General features: G+C 49.8%; 5 protein-coding genes across 5 annotated transcripts; 2 read left to right on the forward strand and 3 right to left on the reverse strand.

Annotated features, from left to right (window-relative positions):
• Positions 1-252: 252 nt before the first annotated feature.
• On the forward strand, positions 253-8,528 carry CI109_103647 (uncharacterized protein; the record flags this gene model as incomplete). The annotated part of the gene is made up of 45 exons (XM_065967344.1): positions 253-309; positions 385-1,471; positions 1,535-1,620; positions 1,683-1,737; positions 1,799-1,867; positions 1,939-2,130; positions 2,190-2,297; positions 2,363-2,847; positions 2,981-3,064; positions 3,124-3,158; positions 3,215-3,313; positions 3,368-3,509; positions 3,566-3,634; positions 3,701-3,725; positions 3,786-3,890; positions 3,948-4,042; positions 4,097-4,169; positions 4,223-4,250; positions 4,312-4,577; positions 4,639-4,657; positions 4,715-4,838; positions 4,895-4,965; positions 5,018-5,073; positions 5,135-5,189; positions 5,244-5,323; positions 5,389-5,452; positions 5,525-5,688; positions 5,766-5,772; positions 5,837-5,876; positions 5,939-5,956; positions 6,015-6,139; positions 6,199-6,259; positions 6,334-6,499; positions 6,558-6,566; positions 6,637-6,805; positions 6,863-6,909; positions 6,983-7,114; positions 7,169-7,240; positions 7,298-7,351; positions 7,497-7,772; positions 7,848-7,958; positions 8,020-8,103; positions 8,179-8,235; positions 8,302-8,324; positions 8,388-8,528. 45 exons carry the CDS (start codon positions 253-255, stop codon positions 8,526-8,528), a joined length of 5,385 nt encoding a protein of 1,794 aa, XP_065823416.1.
• Positions 8,529-8,699: 171 nt separating this feature from the next.
• On the reverse strand, positions 8,700-10,379 carry CI109_103648 (uncharacterized protein; the record flags this gene model as incomplete). The annotated part of the gene is made up of 6 exons (XM_032001852.1): positions 8,700-8,796; positions 8,928-9,000; positions 9,076-9,179; positions 9,309-9,391; positions 9,594-9,728; positions 9,900-10,379. 6 exons carry the CDS (start codon positions 10,377-10,379, stop codon positions 8,700-8,702), a joined length of 972 nt encoding a protein of 323 aa, XP_031864015.1.
• A 333-nt stretch (positions 10,380-10,712) lies between these two features.
• Positions 10,713-12,858, reverse strand: CI109_103649 (uncharacterized protein; the record flags this gene model as incomplete). Its single annotated transcript, XM_032001851.1, has 5 exons — positions 10,713-11,073; positions 11,143-11,228; positions 11,291-12,145; positions 12,258-12,357; positions 12,467-12,858. The coding sequence occupies 5 exons, from the start codon at positions 12,856-12,858 to the stop codon at positions 10,713-10,715; spliced, it is 1,794 nt and encodes a 597-aa protein (XP_031864014.1).
• Positions 12,859-13,072: 214 nt separating this feature from the next.
• On the reverse strand, positions 13,073-14,826 carry CI109_103650 (phosphoglycerate kinase; the record flags this gene model as incomplete). The annotated part of the gene is made up of 10 exons (XM_032001850.1): positions 13,073-13,111; positions 13,164-13,490; positions 13,541-13,675; positions 13,737-13,802; positions 13,861-14,056; positions 14,115-14,184; positions 14,242-14,499; positions 14,552-14,597; positions 14,658-14,691; positions 14,744-14,826. 10 exons carry the CDS (start codon positions 14,824-14,826, stop codon positions 13,073-13,075), a joined length of 1,254 nt encoding a protein of 417 aa, XP_031864013.1.
• A 1,953-nt stretch (positions 14,827-16,779) lies between these two features.
• CI109_103651 (uncharacterized protein) lies at positions 16,780-19,960 on the forward strand (the record flags this gene model as incomplete). The annotated part of the gene is made up of 15 exons (XM_032001848.1): positions 16,780-17,169; positions 17,228-17,305; positions 17,359-17,424; positions 17,483-17,563; positions 17,615-17,665; positions 17,722-17,808; positions 17,861-18,414; positions 18,469-18,798; positions 18,890-18,952; positions 19,008-19,076; positions 19,144-19,221; positions 19,275-19,471; positions 19,524-19,795; positions 19,858-19,884; positions 19,940-19,960. The coding sequence occupies 15 exons, from the start codon at positions 16,780-16,782 to the stop codon at positions 19,958-19,960; spliced, it is 2,364 nt and encodes a 787-aa protein (XP_031864011.1).
• Positions 19,961-20,117: the final 157 nt, after the last annotated feature.

A 20,117-nucleotide genomic window follows, 5' to 3' on the forward strand; every position in this document is an offset into this window, starting at 1 on the left:
GCCGAAAAGTTGAGTGAGAGTGAATAATGTAAAAGTGATCGTCCATCGGTTTGGACCTTGTCCCTGAACCGAATGAATGTGCAGTAATTGTTGCCTGTCACAGTTTGTGGTAACTTGTAAATAAGAGTGTTCATGTCAATTGTGATATCATCAATCAATATACAGTACATCTAATCAGAATTCATTCATTCATTGATCAGACTAGTTGGCTTAAACAAGAGTTCTTGGTCCAGTTGATCTCGCTTCGACATCATGCCAGGTAGATTGGGGATCGATCTATCGGCAGTGTCCGTCCTCTCCTATCTGGAGGTGAGTCATGCCTACACTTGACACCTCGCGCAAAGACTTTCCTTGGCTGGGCTGATTCTTCCTTGACCTGAGCAGTCTTACCCATATCCATCATTCGCTCTCTTGATCCCTGTACCACCTTCGAATCTGACCTCGTCGTACGGAGGAGCTGCTTCATCTGGTTCAGCTGGGAGTTTGGAAGATTTGCCTTTTACAAGGGGCCAGACGACCCCTATCAAAGCGTTCGATATCGTATGGTCGAATTCGAGATGGAAGACATTGGTCAAGGATAGACCGTTATTGGACTGTTTAGACGTACAAGGGGCAAGGGCATTGGGAGACTGGCTAAGCGGGGCCAAGGAGCTGAGAGCGAGGAACAGACGGATATCGAGCTCAACAGCATCACAAACGACGAGCGATAAAGAGGAATTGGCAGGAGCTGCACCCGAGGGGTTCTGGGAATCCGAAATTGGATATGAAGATCATTCACCGTCGAAACGAGTGGACAATGTCATACCCGAAGGAGAAGATGAGAGGGTCGTTGAGGAAGCTAACGAAATGCTGCCTACATTGACTCTCGATCTGGTCGGACCAATAAAGGTAACTCTGGAACTCACCAAGACTGCTATCTCTCCCAACGAATACCTTCGAGGCGGGCTCATATCTACTGCTACAACGCATACGTTGGTCGTCATCACATCCACTATTCGATCCGCTATAAATATTATTCCCCCTTCGGTACCCTTACAACCAACAGCTCGGGTATTACCAAGTTTACAGGTATCGGGGGGCACTACCGATCATTCCGAAAGCGACTCGTCGACCAGTGTCGCTACTACCATCAAACCGAAATTCGAACCCAAAACCACTATCTTGTCCGAACCTTCATCGACACCTTCGACATTATCACGTCCAACATTAGCAGCCTCGATTCTGGATCCAGAGATGGCCAAGAACGGTACGGCAGCAGCGATAGATTTTGATTACTCGACAATCACACCACAACCTGATCGTCCGTTGTTCTTCAACCGAGATGGTACGGTCACTAGACCGAAGCCACGGACGGAACGGACTGATCCGAAAGGCAAGAGTTCGGATATCCATGTCCTCTTTGAGACGACGGATTGGAGCAAAACCCCGTTAGGTCCAAGGGAGTCATGGCCACCAAGTCTGAAGACTATCGGTGGGTCATTGTGATCGCCAAACATAAAACAACGCAACATTGCTGAAACAGTCCTCCACTTAGTATCCGTCCTCCTGGCTTACCCGTCTCCATTGTGTATCTGGTGGGGTCCGGAACTAACCCTCTTATACAATCAACCATTCTCAGCGGTACGTGTCGTCCTGGGAGGCTCCTGGTTCCCGGACATGTTAAGCTAACCTTCACCGTTCAGTCTGTTGAGAAACACCCTGATGTCTTTGGAGTCTCAGGAGCAGTCGCTTGGGCTGGTGAGTGGCTGTTCATTGAAGGGGACAATTATCATGAGCTGATCAGTCCGCTTTCTCGCAGAGATATGGGATCAGCTCGGTCCCCTTTCCGAGCTAGTCATGAGTGGTACAACCATGTGGAGAGAAGACGGTGCGAAGCAATCCCCATTAGCCTTTGCAAATGACCGTTTCGACTAACTGACAAGGTTGTAATGTCCACAGAGTTCTTCCTACTGAAAAACAAAAATTCGCAAGGTGGTCAACTGTACGAGTGTTATCACACCTGGTCGTGGCTCCCCATCAGACAGGAGGACGGGACGGTTGGTGGTTTGTGGAACAGCAATGTCGATAGTACCAAGAAGGTTCTCGTCGATAGACGATTGGCAACTACACGTGAAATTGGAGAGCAGAGTGGTCAGTGACGGCTTTTCACCGGTCATCATACTCTGTTCAAACTGATACCGATCTTATAGCCATTGCGAGAACCACTCGAGAATTCCATTCCGCCGTCATCGATGTTCTCGGAGCCAATCCTCGAGATATACCTTTTGCAGCTATGTACCAGGTTACGGTACCAACCGGTAAGTGAAATTCCGCGATACCAGCTTCAACCGCGTCAATGTATATAGTATTGATTCCGACCTAGAAACCGGCAAAGGCGAAAGTCACCCACCAGCGACAATCAAGGTGAATCTGACAAGGACCGGTTCTGTCGGTGTACCCGAAGACGATCCTTCGAGCCCTTCCCATCTCGCCTTTTCTCTTCGGCCTGCTCCACGATCTGTTGGTTCGAATGATTCTACAAACCCACGACCCCGATCACCAACGCTATCGGTTGCTTCTTCCCTTTCAGTGCCTTCCATGTCTCCACTTGCGTTCCAAGATGACCAGCAGCTGCCCGGTTGTACCCAGTGGCCCTTCCGCGAAGCTCTCCAGACACGAAGGATGGTCCTCGTCGAAAATTGTGCCGAGCTCGTCAAGAATTTCCCCATTCGCGAGTGGGACGAGTTGCCGAACGCTGCAGTGGTGATACCCATCGCAAATGACTCGGATCAGGGTGTGCCGCCTGCGGTGTTGACTGTGGGATTGAACGTGAGACGGCCGTTTGATGATGATTACGAGAACTTCCTGGTGAGTCCATTCTGGTATCATGAGCTGGATAATTCGGAGCTGACAGTCCTCCTTGATCTACATAGCATTTGTAAGCGGGTAGTTCGTTCTTTGAGGGCGACCATACTGACGATGTTCTAGGCTCCGTGTGCAGCTCGCTTCGGGAATCGCTGCAGCCCGATCCTATGAAGCAGAGAAGCAGCGGATCGATGATCTAGCAGCGTTGGACAGAGCAAAAGTAAGTATCGACCTGCCCGACCCACGTTCCAATCGCGTCGCATACTGATTGATTTGCAGAGTCTCCTCTTCTCCAACATCAGTCATGAATTGAGGTGAGTCCTAATATTCACGTTTGATGTGGAAAAAGTGGCCTGACATTGCGGTACAGAACTCCCTTGACTCTGATCGCTGGACCTTTGGATGACCTGCTTCAAGTCAATCAGGACCCTCGACAGAAGGAATGGTTGACTCTAGCTAGGAGTAATACGTTAGTCGCTCCCAACGCGGCGCCACAGCCAGATTCGAACTGACGAAAACGCAGCCGGCGCCTGACTCGGCTTGTGGGAGCGCTGATGGATGTCAGTCGTCTGGAAGCTGGGAAACTGAAAGGCTCGTTCAGAGCTGTCAATCTTGGGATAGTGACTAGGGATCTGGCTGGCCAATTCGCCGCTGCATTTCAAAAAGTAAGTATACCATGTTACAGACGTCTTCATTTAAACTGATTTGTTCCACGTTCTAGGCCAAATTAGAGTACGTGGTGGATTGTGATACATCGCCCCATACCACATACGTCGATATCGAACAATGGGTTAGTGGAAGTGTTCTGTGACCGCAATGGTATACTGCTAATCCAGGCTTCGGCTCTTCTGTACAGGAGAAAATCGTTTTCAACCTTCTCGGTAGGACACTCCGTTTATTGGATCCTCGTTATCGGTGATGCTGACTGCGTTGACTGGTAGGAAACGCCATGAAATACACGTTGCATGGTACCGTGATAGTCAGCTTTACATATAGTGATACCCAGGCGGTGCTTGCCGTGAAAGATACTGGTGTTGGGATTCCTGGTGGGTCGTTTGGCATCGCTCTAGATCGTGACAACGCCTAATTATCATGCTATACAGCTTCGGATATCAACTTGATTGGCGAAAGATTCCACAGAGTAGCGTCGACAAGCAGGTCTCATGAGGGTACCGGTATAGGATTGGCTTTGGTGAAAGTAAGTTAGCATCGCACAGTGAGGATAGCCTTCGCTCAATATGATTTGCTGTAGGAATTGGTCAAACTGCATGGCGGTGCCCTGGAGGTGGAAAGCGCAACGGCAGCAGAGGGAGCAAACGGAGCTCGTGAGTGATTGGGAAGCAAAAACCAGCGGAACGCACACTGATTCATTGCACAGATGGCTCGACCTTCCGGGTTCGGATCCCGTAAGCAATGTGTCAAGTATCCGTGTATGCAAAGAGCTGACGCTTTGCATCGCTTCCTCAGGCTGGGGTCAGAACACTTGCCTTCTGACGCGCTTGACCACGATGATAGTACACTCACAAGGACAGTCAACATCGCTTCGTACGGTCGAGACATTATCAACGAGGCGACACTGTGGAACAAGAACATAGAGTCGTCGGGTGACTCAGCGTCTGACGATTCATCACCACTGGGGACGTCGGTCGAGTCCATCACGATGAGTAACATTCGCGGTGCAGAACAGAGTCTGTTGTATTTCGAGAAAACCGACATCGTGTTGATCGTGGATGGTGAGCTTGTCGCGACTATCGTCACGAATAGGAACAATCAAGCTGATAGTCTCTCGAATAGATTCATTTGATACCCGAAAGTGAGCTTTCATTTTTCATGTACAAAGACCCTCCATACTCTGCTGACATTATCGTAGATACTTATCTTCCATGTTCGCACCATACTGCGTCGTAGTCGAGGCTCGTGATGGTCAAGAGGCACTTGACAAATGTATGCAAATCAGGCCGGACCTCATCATTACCGACGTCATGATGCCAGTTGTAAGCCTCACCTTCGCTTTTAGTACAAGACCTAGGCCTCGCTGATTTCATCCCAGCTTGATGGGTTTGGGTTGTTGAGAGCCCTAAAGCAATCGGATGAGTTGAAGGCTATCCCTGTTATAATGGTGTAAGTGATGCGTATCGTAATTGACGTCATGAACTGATATGAAGGGTCCTAGGACTGCTCATGATGGGGATGAAGCCAAGGTGGAAGCTTTGTTGGGTGGCGCGGATGGTACGTTTTATCCCGTCTATCGATCTACTGGTACACCGTGACTGACGGCTCTGGTGGTCAGATTACATGGTCAAACCTTTCAATGTCAGAGAATTGATTGCAAGAGCGCATGTTCAGTGAGTATCACGAACAACCTCGATGACTGGCCAGTATCCTGACGCCGTATACAGACTGTTATTGGGTAAAAAGCGAAGACAGCTAGAAATGGCATTCAAGGAGCAGACCTTGGAGCTACGAGCTGTGTCAGAGTGTAAGCATATTCCTATCATGGCGTATCCCCCATATACTGACTGATAGCGGTGCTTTCACTTGTAGATTCTCCAGGAGGAATCTTCCGAGCCAGCGATCAAGGAGTCATTGGTTTCGCCAACGACGCATGGTGATTTTGGGATTACGCATTTGAGCAGTGAATATATAATGAACTAATCATGACTTTCTTCCTGTGTTACAGGTACAAGATGTCCGGGTATCCTGTCGGAATACCTGTGGCAGACTGGGACTCTTATATCGTGGAGGACCATCGTCCTCATGTTCACGAGTTCTGGGATGCTCTTTTCACCGATGAAGAGCCTACCACTCGACCAGTTGAATTCCAGTACAAGACCGGACGTTGGGGTGAGTGATTACAGTTTTACAGCGGATTGCTATACGATTACCGACGAGAGGCTAATGGTCGTTTTTATCATGTTTAGTATCAATGTGAGTGCATTCTGATCGGTGCAGTGTGTTCTTAATGTCACTAAGTGGCAACGGTCATTCACAGCAAGCTAGTCAAGTTGGAAACATTCGGAACCGGATTGCCGGTAAGATACTTTGTCTCAACCCTAAAGTGTCAGAGCTATGCTGACGGAAGGTGGAACTACAGGGAATGCTAGGATGTGCCGTATGTGACCGGTCCTTTTTAGTACCGCGCAAATCGTTGCTGACTGCAATGAGTCTAGACCGACATCACTGATCGTATAGCTTATGAAGAGGAACAAAAAGCCCGAATACGCGAAGCAGATATGAGACGGCTAGAAGCAGAGGAAGCCAAAAGGCAACAGGAGCTTCTCATAGATATCACTTCGTGAGTACCTGACTCATGAAAAGCGATCTTGGCGTTGGCTGACCCTCATGATTATCAAGACACGAGATCCGAAATCCGATCAGCAGTTTCATGCAGATAAGTCCTCCAGATCTGTGTTATGTTTCTCTGAAGCTAACCCGCGATTCCCCTCTCACTGTGCATCACTTGTGAAGACGAATCTTCTCACTCTGCAGGAGCAGCTTGAGATGGTGATCAAGAATCAAACTTCATTTCATCCTACAAGCCAACTACTGAACAACATCGAAGAGGATCTCGAAGCTCTGGAAAGCATCTATCAATGCGGATTGGCACAAGAGAGAATATGCAATGATGTTCTATCATTGGGTAAGATACAGCTGGGTGAGTGCAACTAAGTATCTGCGTATCGCTCGTTCATTGACAAACCTTTCCATCACAGATAAGCTACGTGAGTCTTGAGTCTACTGACTGCAATAAGACATACCGGCTGATCTGACAACTGACCCATGATGTTGTAGAGATGTTCGACGTCGAGACCAGCATAAGACATGAGGGCAAAAAGATCATGTCCATCTTCCAGAACGAAGCGAGGATGAAGAGAATAACGCTCTCATTGAAGATCGGGGAGTCATTATCGGAATTAGGTATTGACTTGATCAAGACGGACCCTGTACGATTAGGTCAAGTGTGCGTGAGGAGATATATTTACCGTGATTGCTTGAGCTGATGGGGATCTCCTCACAGGATGACCAACCTTATGTCAAATGGAATCCGCTTCACATCTACCAGTGGTGAGTGAGCCGTTCTTGAGGGAGTGCCACAAAGGACGGAGGCGATCGGTTAACCAGTATGCTTTTCCGTTAGCGGTCCGACGGATGGAGCTTCGCTTTGATCTGAGTTTGGAACCTCCAGACGAAGGTACTTGTGCGATGCCGCAAGCACCTAAGCGTCCGATCGATATCGAAGATGGTCAACCAATCTATCTCTACGTTGCTGGTAAGTTAGCTTGCTACAACAACAGATAATCAGCCGCTAATATCGTTTTGGTAGTGACCGACACTGGTCCTGGTTTGACACCGAAGGAGTTGAATCTGCTCTTCCAACGCTTCTCACAGGTATCGCGTAAGTTGGAGCTTGCACTGTGGTGCAGCCTGTCACCATGACTGACCATCGTCATAGCTAAAACACATACCGTCTTTGGTGGTTCTGGACTTGGGCTATTTGTCTGCAGAAGTGAGTAGCGATGGACTTTGGCCGCACGTATCAACTCGCTAATCGTGGCCATTTATCTGCAGAAATCACAGATATCAGTGAGCGATCCCCTTTTGATCTTGTCCGGCGATATCAGGAGGCCGACACTGACATACAATCTCTATAGTGGGTGGCAGAATCGAAGTGGTCAGCCAACGAGGCCAAGGCAGTACTTTCCGATTCTTTATCGAAGCACGAACTTGCAAAACCCAATCACCGTACAAAGAGCTCAATGATCCCGAGATATCGGACCTGGCAAAGAAGAAGAAACGCAAAATGAGCGGACCGTCAAAACGATTGATGGGATTCGGTAAACCGCCGCATGTGTTGATTGTGGAGGATAATCTGATCAATCAGACGGTTCTGGCGAGACAATTACGACATGTCGGGTTGACTTGTGAAGGTAAGCCAAGAAGCCTGCATGTCTTGTCTTATCCTCGTGTGACGTATGAGTTGTTGACGAAACGCATGTATTCAGTGGCAAGTGATGGTCTACAAGCACTTGCGAAGATCCGAGCGGTATCGACGTTACAAGGTGTGAGAAAGGGACAATATTACGATTGTGTCCTGATGGACGTCGAGATGCCAGGTGAGTTCTGCATCTTGCAGTACATGATGAGAGTTAAGCTGATGTTCCTCACCTTCACTAGTGATGGACGGCTTGACCGCTGTTAGACATATAAGAGCTGAAGAAGCTGCAGGAACGTTGGGGAAGAACCTAGTCATTGCCTTGAGTGAGTCGCGTTCGGCAACGGGGTGGTAATTGAGGGCTTCGTGATCTCAAGACTGATGTGTTTCCCTTTTTGCAGCTGGTAATGCTAGACAAGGCCAGATTGACCATGCCAGAGCGAGTGGGATGGACGATGGTGAGTTGCTCAGTGCTGTACCTTGCAATGAGTTCCGTTAACAGGACGCGATCTTCCATTCTACAGTCATTATCAAACCGTATCGATTGGTGAGTCTCCCGTTCCGCAAAGCGTGGGTCGAGGGATACCACTAACACATTTGTTCAATTCAGGATTTGCTACTAGAGAAGATTGAGGAGATGATGAAGATCCGAGAGAGGGATAGATCCCTCTCAGCAGGCTCTGAACATGGCAATGGTGGAGATTTGACGGAAAAGATTAAGAATGTTCATTTGGACGACGAGGACGAGTAAGGATTAGTATATCAGGTGGTTTACTGTAGGTGATCGATCATACACAAGCATTTCGGACGGATATTTGAGTAGTTTGTTGTATCAGTAGGCAGAAGCATAGTAGATGAGGAAAGACCACAAAGTTATACTGCATCTTGAAGCATGATATGTATCACATTCTTGTGCATTGTGTTATAATACCTCTGCCCAACCGAGATTGATCCATCGATCGACTAGTTTGTATTTGACCAAATGGGTCGTCCCTCTTGCCAAAGCTGCCCGTTCGCCGCTGTACGAGCAAGTATCTCGTCAGTTTCATGTTGCTACTGAGGCTACGAAGAGAAGAGTAATGCAAGAACGTGTGGACTACAAGAGGTCTAGGTGATTTAGGGAAACGTGTTGTAAGGACACATGACTTACCCTTCTAATGTAATTTCCCCACAATCTCGTCGACAGTAGATCAAAACTGGTACATTCCGATTTGGTTTGGTCACTTTACACAAAACAAAGATGTGATAGTCAGCCTCGTCACGACTTATTGAGCAAGGGCGAGCGAACCCTAACTCACCCATCGATAATCCGTCTCCGTAACTATCGTCCATCTTTCGTAACCATTCCGGTAAACTGTCAAGGACAGAGTGCTGAAAGTGTGTGTGTAATAGATCGGTGTACCTAGCAGCAGTAGATCAAGGTGGTGTCAGCGAACGACGGGACTTGACTTGACAGGGGGATCGACCGCGTGGCTCTGGCTCGGAGACGTCGCATCACGAGGTAGGTTATAGAATGGGTGACTCGACTCACCGTCTGGCATGTGATAGCTCAGCACCGGATAGGAGATGATGTATTGATGGTGTCAACGTGATGTAATGCGAGTACTTTTCGATCTGTGCGTGGTGGTAGAAGGGAGGCAGATAAATCAGTCAGCCATACTCGTTCGCACACAAGCACAAGCACAAGCACAAACTCTTCCCCTTGATCAAATGCAATCACAAGCTAGAGCCTTTGACAACGGATTTGTGCACACATCTCCATATCCATCTCCATCGTTCCATAGCACTTGGTGTCCAGGCCGTTCCGCTGACTCACCTTGTGTAACCTCGTCCGGACATATGATCTGACTAGATATTTGACCCTTTCCATCTCGGTCTGAACCAGCATGAGCTTGAAATGTTCTTCTTCGGAAGTCTGAGGATCTGATCGAAGGGTCGTGACCATTTTTTGCTACAACACAAGCAGAGCTCATATCAGTGAATATGACCTTGTGGCCTTGGGGTCTTGCCTTGGCAAGGGGGCAAAAGAGGTGATAGAGAACAGCGGGAGGAGCAATGGGATCCTATCGGTCAGGTGGTCTTGTCCAACCATAGAATACAAACGCTGCCAAAGCAAACTCACCTGCTGTTCAAGCTTATCGAATAAACCATCTATTAGATCCCCTTCCCAATTCATAATTTCAACTGTCCCTCTCTCTCGGACCCATACCAACCCCATCTTCTTAACATCATCCATCTCTTCCATCTCCTCCATCTCATCAAGATCCAAATCCGTCTGACTCTGCGATCCTAGACCTTCATTATCCGGTGCGAAACCGAAAGATGATTCTCCACCTTCTCCATATCCAACAGAAGATCCAGCACCGCCGATGCTCTCGTCGAATATCGATGCGGATGCTCGAGAACGATCGACCCCATGTCCATGTCCATGTCCATGTCCAGGACCATGCCCAGGCCCAGGACTGGGAGAGACGGTAGATCGTAATCTGTCCAAGAAGGAAGTGGATGATGCGCCGATAGATTGGGCTCGTGATGAGGAAGAAGCTCTACCACCGTGTCCATGGGTTGGAGAATCTTCAGCTTCGTCATCGAAGAATGACATGGTGTGAAGCACTGAGTGGTCTGGATTAAGTAGTTTTGATCGAGTGGAATTTGTTTTGGGAAGGATATGAACAATGATGAATGATGCTAAATGGTCTGGACAATCGTCGAGTGAAGACGCGTTTGAACATTTCAGGAACGCGTCGGGGTAACTTAGCAAATCATTCCAGTCACTGGTCAGACAGCAATATTGCTCCTGCTAAATCACTTTGATGAACTGTACACCGATACTCCCTTGCATGAGTGATAACATCGGAGCGTAGAACAGACTATACACATATCACTGACATCCAAGTCCAGATCTAAAACTACCGCCCTTTCAACCCAGACTACTTTACTCTGCAAACTTGACCCTACCACTACCTCCACCTTTCCTATCGATCCTCACCGTCCTCTTTCCCACCGCTGCATAAATCACCTTTGTAGCCAGTCCACCTGCCCCGTCCCATCCTCTCGCTTTTGCAACACTACCAAGGGTCTCCTTCACCTCGTTCATGTCGACTTCGCCGGCTTCTGCCGTGGAAGAGGCGCGCAGAAGGATAAGGAACAAATGAGCGAAGAGGATCGTTTCGGGCGTCAAGGGTTTGGCAGGGGGCACAGATGATGGAGCGGATGATAACGAGGAATGGGAGGAAGCATTGCTTGGTGATGGAGGTGGAGGGAGATTCGATTGTGAGATGTGTTGAAGATGAGCCCTATATGCATTTAGCATACATGTCAGCTTACTATATCGATCTTGACGGAGACGTGGAAGCTGAACATACACGGTTGACTCGACATCCTGTCCAACGACTTTGCCCTCGCTCAGACCCTGTCGCATCATCTCGCCGAGGGTATTCCATAATTTTTCCTGTGCAATGAGACACATATCAGCTCAGCCTGTAGTCGATATTTAGGAACAGCTGCACTCACCACACCCGCCTTGACACCTTCCGCATTGACATCGACACCATCAACGTTCTTGCCATTTGTCTGTTCTGCTTCCTCTGCACGAGGCGTCACGTCTGGAGCTACATCCGCTGGCGCAGGTCGTTCCGGAGTACTAGCGACCGCAGGTGTGGCCTTCACAGGTGACGGTGATGGAGATACAGGTCTTGCCAATCGTATCGTTTCATCTTCCGTTGCTCTGCCTCCTGCTTGTTCTTCCTCATCTCCATCGTTTTCCTCTCGCTCGGGATGCGTCGTATGTGTGGATACCGGAGTCTGCGCAGCCAATGTGTTTGCCGACGTAGGCGTAGGAGCGATTTTCTGCGACCCAGTACCGCTCGTACTTCTACCCAATCCCGTCCTTCCAAAGATCGTTCTTCTCCCTTCCTCCGGTCCGGTCCCAGTGGCGTTTCTCAGCCCACTCGCTCCAACAGGTGCTCGTGGAGTTCCCAAAAATCTCAGAGGACTAAATCGATCGATCCTTCTGGGCGTGGTCCCATTCACCAAGCTGTTCGTTACATGCGGCATCTCCCTTGCGGGAGTCCTCATGTTGTCCGGTATAGTCGAAGCAGAGGAAGATGGGAAGGCCTGGTCATTCGGATTCGATCGCGAAGGTGATTGTCGACTAGGCGAAACAGCACTGCCAGATTGTGAGGCTTGTGAACTGGTTTCGTTACGTCGGAGAGGAGCGAGTCGGGCTTCGATTGCTCGAAGGGCAGCTTCTTCGGCTTTGATAGCTTCTTCAGGTGTAAGTTTGGGTTTGGGAGTTTGTGACGTGTTGTCAGAAGTCGTAGGTGCGGAAGTAGGTGCGCTCGGTCGGGCAGGGGTAGGCTTGGTTGCCTTCATGAGGTGCAGTAGATACATCAGCATCTGCCAGGGATATACCGCCTGTATCTTATGACCAGGAGTAGGCGCCAGTGTGAGGCGACGGTAAAGAATTCCCTAAACTCACCTCCGCTATAAGCTGTTCAAGCTCAGCCAGTCTTTCGGCTTGACGATGATGTGTGTCGAGTAGGTTCGTAACGTGTGCTCGTGCTCTAGGCATCGGGCGACTGTTATAACAGAACGATGCAACGATGTATCAGCAGTGGAACTTTTCCGATAGTACCCCTCCTGTCTCCGGTACATGCCTACAGTTTGAAGAGCTCGTACGACACTCACTAATCGTCAACCAACTTCATCGCAGTTCTCAACATGACCTCCGTCTCGTCCTTCCCACCACCACCTACACCAGCTGTTGATCTCCCCTTTCTCAACTCCTTCAACGGTGTGACAACCCCTCCTTCCCTCTTCTCTACTCTTTTATTCCCACCACCTGCTCCGCTTCCTGCGGCCGTATCACTCTCTCCTACAAATTTGAATAATCTCCTCTCTGAATCTTGTGCATCTCGAATCAGTTGGAGAACATTGCCTTTAGGTAGAGATGGGTGAGAAGGGAGATGAAGATACGCTTGGACAAAAGGTCCTGGTGGGGCGGAGTTGAGGGTCGATAGATAGGCAATCTGCTCAGACTGCTGTCGTAGTGCGTCAAGCGAGTCGGCCAGTGAAGGCATAGCGTCGATCTGAACGTGTATATGTATAGGATGAGGGCAACGACAAGCACAGTGTTGAATGGATTCAGTTATTTGTTGACAGCATTGAAATCATCAGACGCGTCAAACGCGTGGACTCAATGTTGCCATTGAAATGGGGGGAACAAACAAAATCCATGCATTCATCATTGGTTCAATTCCATTTCATTTGTCCATCTATACAATCCCGTTACATTTACTTCTTCTCGCTCAACTCGGCGACACCGGGCAATGTCTACAATGCATAACGTCAGCAAGCTAATCCTTGTCACAAAACAGAAACTCACCTTGCCCTCGAGCAACTCCAAACTGGCACCACCACCAGTGCTGACGTGGCTCAAAGCGTCCTCCTTACCAGCCTTGGCAACGAGAGTAGCGGTGTCACCACCACCGACAATGACGGTAGAGCCGTTCTGAGCAGCCTTGATACAGGCATCGAGGAGGGCATCGGAACCTTGGGCAAAGGCGGGGAATTCGAAGACACCAGCGGGTCCGTTCCAGAGGATGGTCTTGGCCTCGGCAACGGTCTGTGCGAAGATCTCTCGGGACTTGGGTCCAGCGTCGAGACCCATCCAGTCGGAGGGGATACCAGACTCGTCAGTGGCCTCGCCGGTCTGTTTGGTAATCAGCTCATCATCTCTGGTAAAGGCAGGCGCGAACATACCTTGGCGTCCTTGTCGAACTTGTCGGCCGTGACGTAGTCAACGGGGAAGACAAGCTTGACGTTGTTCTTCTTAGCCTTCTCGACGAGCTCGGCAACCTTCTTAGATCCATCCTCGTCGAAGAGAGAGGTTCCGATCTGTCTCAATCCGTCAGGCTCCGCCTCTCTCGCCTTGTTCACGTTTTTGGTTGTCACTCACCTCAACGTTGTTAAGGGTCTTCTTGAAGGTGAAAGACATACCACCACAGATGATAAGGGTGTTGACCTTGACAAACAAGTCAGCCAATTATTCAATGCGGAAGGTCATTTATCAAACCCCTCACCTGGTCAAGCATGTTCTCGATAAGCTGGATCTTGTCGGCGACCTTGGCACCACCGAGGATGGCCAAGAAGGGCCTCTCGGGGCTCTCGAGGACCTTGGCGAAGTACTCGAGCTCCTTCTTCATGAGGAAACCGGCAGCTCGCTGAGGGAGCTGGACACCGACCATGGAAGAGTGGGCTCGGTGGGCGGTACCGAAGCTGCATAAAGATGCGGGCGTAAGTCGAAGTTGCGTGACAAGCTGGACGGAACACTCACGCATCGTTAATGTAGACTGTACCAAGAGCGGTGAGGTCCTCCCTGAACTTCTTGACGTTCTCGGGGTCGGCTGGAGATTCTCGTCAGCTTATATTCCGCTTGAATGGACATAACAAGTGCGACTCACCCTTGATCTTCTCATCGCCCTTCTTGCCCTTACCCTCCTCCTCAACGTGGAATCTCAAGTTCTCAAGCAAGAAGACCTGGCCATTGTCACCGGCCAAGACAGCCTTCTTGACATCCTCACCAACACAATCGTCAAGGAACTTGACGTCCCGGCTGAGGAGCTCGGAGAGCTTGGCAGCAACGGGCTTGAGGGAGTATTTGGAGTTGGGGGAACCGTCGGGTCGACCGAGGTGAGACATGAGGATGACGGACTTGGCGCCTGGACGTAACGTTAGCTTCCGTCGGTCATGGCAAAGCTGCACACAGCTCACCTTGGTCAAGAGCATATTTGATAGTAGGGAGAGCAGCGACGATACGCTACGATTGAATGATCAGCTTGGCGTCAACGATGGATCACAACCGGACAATGCAGCTTACAGCAGGGTTAGTGATGTTGAGCTCCTTGTCTTGGCTGTGAGGAATATCAGCAAAAGTCTAGACTGTCGGTCTCCGTTTGCACTTACGGGACGTTGAAGTCAACTCGAATGAGTACCCGCTCGCCCTTGAGAGCGACGTCGGTGATGCTGAGCTTGGAGGAGAGGGACATATTGATTACTGTGCGAGATGACCGTGTCGCAGTTGAGAGGAATGGGTATAGGTACGTCGCGATGATTGCCAACAGGATGGGAACAATGAGAAAGAACGGTCGAGCGGAAGAACGTTGATGTGATGGAGGTTGAGGCATGCGTGGGAATAAAGGTGTAAGAAGAGGTTGGGTGATTTGGGGTGTCAATGCACAAGTCAGCGGACTGCTACCAATGGTCAACACAGAAGCATATTTCAGCTGACTTACAGTTTGTCTTCTTGTATGTGATACTTTGTCTGTTATGCAAGATGATATGAAGAAGAGAAGAAGGGAGTAGAAGGAATTCAATCACCAACGGGATGCAGAGTGACGTTTGACTTACCCCAAAGTCGCCTGTGTCGCATAGATAACTTTCCCACGGTGACATCCACTGTTTTATGCTTTTCGACCAATCAGACACCCTCACTGTACCCACTCACTCCAACACATTCATTCCAATTCACACACCTTCACTCCATCTCAAGCTGCAATCCCCTTTACGTTACATCTCTTCACAAACGTATTCTCAATCTCTTACATCTACTTCTCAAATCCCAATCCATCATAATGCCCGTCGCTCCTGTTGTTGGCAAGGTGAGTCCGCGCTTACAGCCACGTATCGTCAGAGTGATGCTGATGATTTGTTCTTGATGCAATAGCTCCGAAAGAGGCTCATAACTGACCTTACTGCCGCGTGCGTCTCTACCTCCTCTTTGCAAATCACCTAGAACAAATGCTGATACTCCATTTCCCTTCTTGTAGTATCGGTCTCGGTACAGCCGGTGGATACGCATTCTGGTACACCGTCCACGTTCCTCAAAGTACGTACCGTCATCATGACTCCTAGGTGTTATCTTGGTCTCAGGTCGCTAATGTTTGTTCCACTTCTACTTTTAGTGAAGCGACGAGACGACTTCTACCTCCGTCTCGAGCAGGCCAAATCTTCTTAAGCAACCTCTCAGAACCATCTACTCGACCGACTATTCCTCCTCGACCATATGACATTGAGATAGAATTGGAGGTGGGAGTTTATGGGAAAGGAGTTATTGAAGGAGGACGAGGAATGCATACATGGAAACCAATGTCGACCTATCTTTTCAAGTGGGCATATCACAGGATGGGTCATCACGGCTCCCAGACTCCGACTATGAGCTCTCTCGATGCTGTTCAATGCCTCCTACTGATCGTATAGAGCTTGTTGTCCTGATTAGCCTACTGGGACCTAGACTCGGAGCGAGTCGGGGTTATTCTCAAGCTGATTACGTAATACTGCACTGACCACCTTGAACCCCCTCCTTTCGACTTTCATCAATATGGCACTATTTACCGGTCAATTGATGAGCACTGACCATCCCCCGTTGTGTATATTAATTGATCATGATCATATCAACTCTTCCCTCTTCTTTTTTCTTTCTTCTTTCTGTTTTCCCCCTCAAGAATTCATTCCTCTCATCCCCCTTCCTGATCATACTTTCATACTAAAACACTCATTTACTCTTGTTTGTTCCGGGAAACACAGACCAAAAGACATCATGTCTGTCAGGGCTGATGATCGTGGCGGTAAAAGGTGGGACGAAGAAAGGCAAGGAAGATTGATTGATGATGGGTAAGAATCGCTCTCCAGTCTTTTCGTTTCAGCCTACACTGTGCTTGTTACTCTATCTTCGAGGCAAAGGGAATGCTTCTCCTTCGCTTTTTTCTGCCAGCTTGCTACACTGTCACTTCCTCTTTCCAAGTCGGGTCTGTTGTTCTCCCAAATTTGAGACCATCCTTTGGCTTGCTTCTCTCCCCACCACTTTCCATGTGTATGTTAATGATCGACCGTTTTCTCTCGTCGTCCTTACTACTCCCATATTCGCATCCCCATTTTATTATCCGCTGTCACATGAAGTGATCAACACGTTACAGCATTCATCTCTTCCCTAATTGAGCGCGATGATCCGTGACGAGGAAGATGTCCTAACCTCGAACCATCTTCTTAGCGATAGGGAAGATTCCCGCATTTACAGAGAAGATCGAAGATCGCTCGCACCTTCTCCCGAGTCTCGACCCTATATTCACTACGACGAGCCAAGGGGTAAAGCAATTAATCCTGACCTGGTCGAGTACCGAGAACGAGACCATGTCGCAAGTCACGTCCTTCGATCACGAGAGGCAAGCTACAACGATATGGACCGTTCTCCGAGACTCTCCAATCAAGGTTCGAGGTATAAAGAAGACGACCGTTACTCGAGACAACACAAGTACGATTACCGTGATCTTCCACCTGCGGCAAGGGCTCCAGTATACTTTCGCCCTCGCTACGAAGATGAAGATGCACGATCAGTGAGTCCTAGCTTCAAGGATTATGTTCTTTACTGACAGCCCATCGGTCCCCTTCAAGGTCCTCGTCCCGTCGGACGAGTATTTCGAATTCCTCAGATTCAAGAAACAGCAGGCCCTCGACCGAGACGCTCGAGAAGTAAGAAGAAACATTTTGGACACACGGAGACATCGACTGACACAATCTGATAGGCCCAAAGACGATATCAGGATGATGAGAACCGTCGATTGGACGCCCGCAGCGTCGCCAGCGGTCCAGTAAGTTGATATGTTATCCCAGATATCTAACATAGCAATAAGCTGATAATCTCGCAAGCGTGCTGCTTCTGAAGTGAGGTGTATCCGCGATCAAGAGAACGACTTGGACCCTAAACGGTACACTCAATACGTTCAGCGAGTGGGTGAACACACGCAGGAGAAAATGACCTTGGCTGATGTGATCTCACAGATAATTACCCGCCGCGAACTCGATCCCGTTAGACCCCAAGATTTTCATCCTGTAAGTTCAGCCACTGCCCGATCTGCTCATTCTCTCGTCTGACTGACAATCCGTAGGCGTCGCAAAGACAGCGGCATGAAGAGGGGTCCCCAATCAAGCCGACTGGACCATTCTCTCCCAGTTACGGTTTCAGACCCGCTCATGTCAGTTTCTGCTCCTCCTTCCGTCTAGTTCATAACACTGACTGAACAGTAGCCTGACTCGGAGCCGTTGCCACCGAAGGAAGAGCTCGTCAGCGATGATGGCAGTCGTCACCGCATTTACCCCGCCCCTGCACCCACAGCGAAGCCCGTCAACGCAGAAGTAGGATGGACTGACTACCAGGGCTCGCCTCAGCAACACCGACATCAGCGCTCCGGTAGTGCTGCACCGACCGTCAAGTCGTCCACCTTGTCGCTCAAGTCGGAGTCGCAGTCGCGTGGTGGCCAAGGCGACAGAACGATTAAGCAAGTCACTGACAGTACTCAAAGTCTTCTTATCAACACCGGCGCCGACTTCGCTCCGGATCCTCTCCTCACTCCCCCTCTTGAGGACGATGACAAGGTGCCAATCTCTGGGCTTCCCCGAAGTCCTGTTCAAGATAAATGCCCGGTCCAGCCCTCGGATTCGGAAGATAAAGGTCGTTGGACCCAGTCGCCTATATCTGGTCAGAGGGACCGACCTCCTCATATGAACCAAGTAGAGCAAGCACCGGAGACGGATGCAGCGCCCAAAAAAGCACCATACATTCCATGGGAAGGAGGTGTAGTGTGAGTTCTCTCCTTTCGTTGTCAATAGCAAAAGCTGACACGTTCATACTGTAGGTATACAGCGCCCGAGTTGAACGAAGAAAACCCCATCAGTAACGAAGAGTTACTTCAGTCCCTCGCATGTATGAAGACTGAACGAGAGGGGAGAGATGCTACGAAGTCAGGTTTCGGCGGGTTCAGTGAACCAGACCGCACCCCCCGAGACAGCGGGTACGCAGAGAGGAGGGGTCGCCCGCCTGCTGAGGAAGGTGGGGACTCCTGGCCCCGGGATGGAGGAAAGGGAGGGTGGAATGCCGACGGATCCACCGGCGACGGCTGGGCAGGTCCCACAGGTGGATTCTCTGCTCGCGGTGGAGGCGGTGGTGGACTTGGAGGTGATAGTGGGTGTCGCAAATGCGGTGAAGAAGGACATTTCGTAAGCGTGGAGTCTTCATGCCAATTGCGCACTCAAGGCTGAGTTAACGATGTAATATAGGCACGAGAATGTCCCAATGGCGGCGACGACAGATGCTTCAACTGTGGAGAGATGGGCCATTTCGTACGTTGTCTGTGATTCGACCATTTTGATCCTATTGCTCATACGTCTCTCACAGTCAAGTCAATGCGCGAAACCCCAGAGAGAGCGTGGCGCCTGTTACAGATGTGGCCACACCGGGCATACGGTGAGTTGCACTCCAAACGCAGAGAGATTATCTAGTGGAGTCCTAGCTGAATGATACAAAAACACAGATACGATCCTGCCCGGAAGGCGGCGAATCTGGAGGTGGAAGTGGGAAGTGTTACAATTGTGGCAGAGAAGGTCACATTGTAAGTTACCCCCGCCGCCTAGACTGCACGGAGCTGATCTCAATGTAGGCCAGCTTCTGCGACCAGCCACGCGAACCACACGAAGATAGCGGTCGTGGTGGTAGACGTAATGACGGTGGTGGCGGTGGTGGTGGCTGGTCGGCCAGGCAGGACAACACAGGCAAGGGGGGTTGGAATGACACTGCTACGCCAACTCCTGCAACTGATGATGGATGGGGAGCTGGTTCCACGACTGAGGGCAACGATGATGGTGAGCGACTTTACCGCTACGCAATGCACATGCTCAACGAGGTCCTATACAGGTGACAATGGCAACCAGAATAACCCTATGGCGTCCCCTACGCCTGCTGAGCGTGCTCCAATCCGACCTGCTCCGGCGATTCACCCTGATCGACTTAGACAGATGGATCGATCGGCAAGGCCATCGGGCGATTATCCCCGTTCTTTCGACCAAGATCGTCCTCCCGCGGACAGCATTCGTAGAGATAGCGGGTGGGGACAGCACAGCGGGGTAAAGTCGTCACGGGCTGAGCCTCCCCAGCGATCATCGGTGCCAGAACTAGCAGCTCCTACAGTGAGTAAGGATATGTGTGTTGCGATCACGAAGAATATCGACTGACCAACCGTTGCGAACAGCCCGTCGCAGCCAAAGATACGGATAACGTGAGCTCTCTCCGCGTGAGGAAAGATGCAACAAGTGCTAATATCATCTCTGCAGGACGAGTTTGGCGGCTGGTAGTGAAGATCTTTGGTCCCGAATTCAACAAAATCGCGACTGCGTGTTTAGACGCATTGACTTCCACTCTTACAATCTCCTCATTTTTCATTCCTTTCCTCTACTATAACCAGAAACGCTTTGTACATAGATACCCTGCATATAGTGACCCCATCATCCA

Source organism: Kwoniella shandongensis, chromosome 6 (genome assembly GCF_008629635.2).
Source record: "Kwoniella shandongensis chromosome 6, complete sequence".
NCBI lineage: Eukaryota > Fungi > Basidiomycota > Tremellomycetes > Tremellales > Cryptococcaceae > Kwoniella > Kwoniella shandongensis.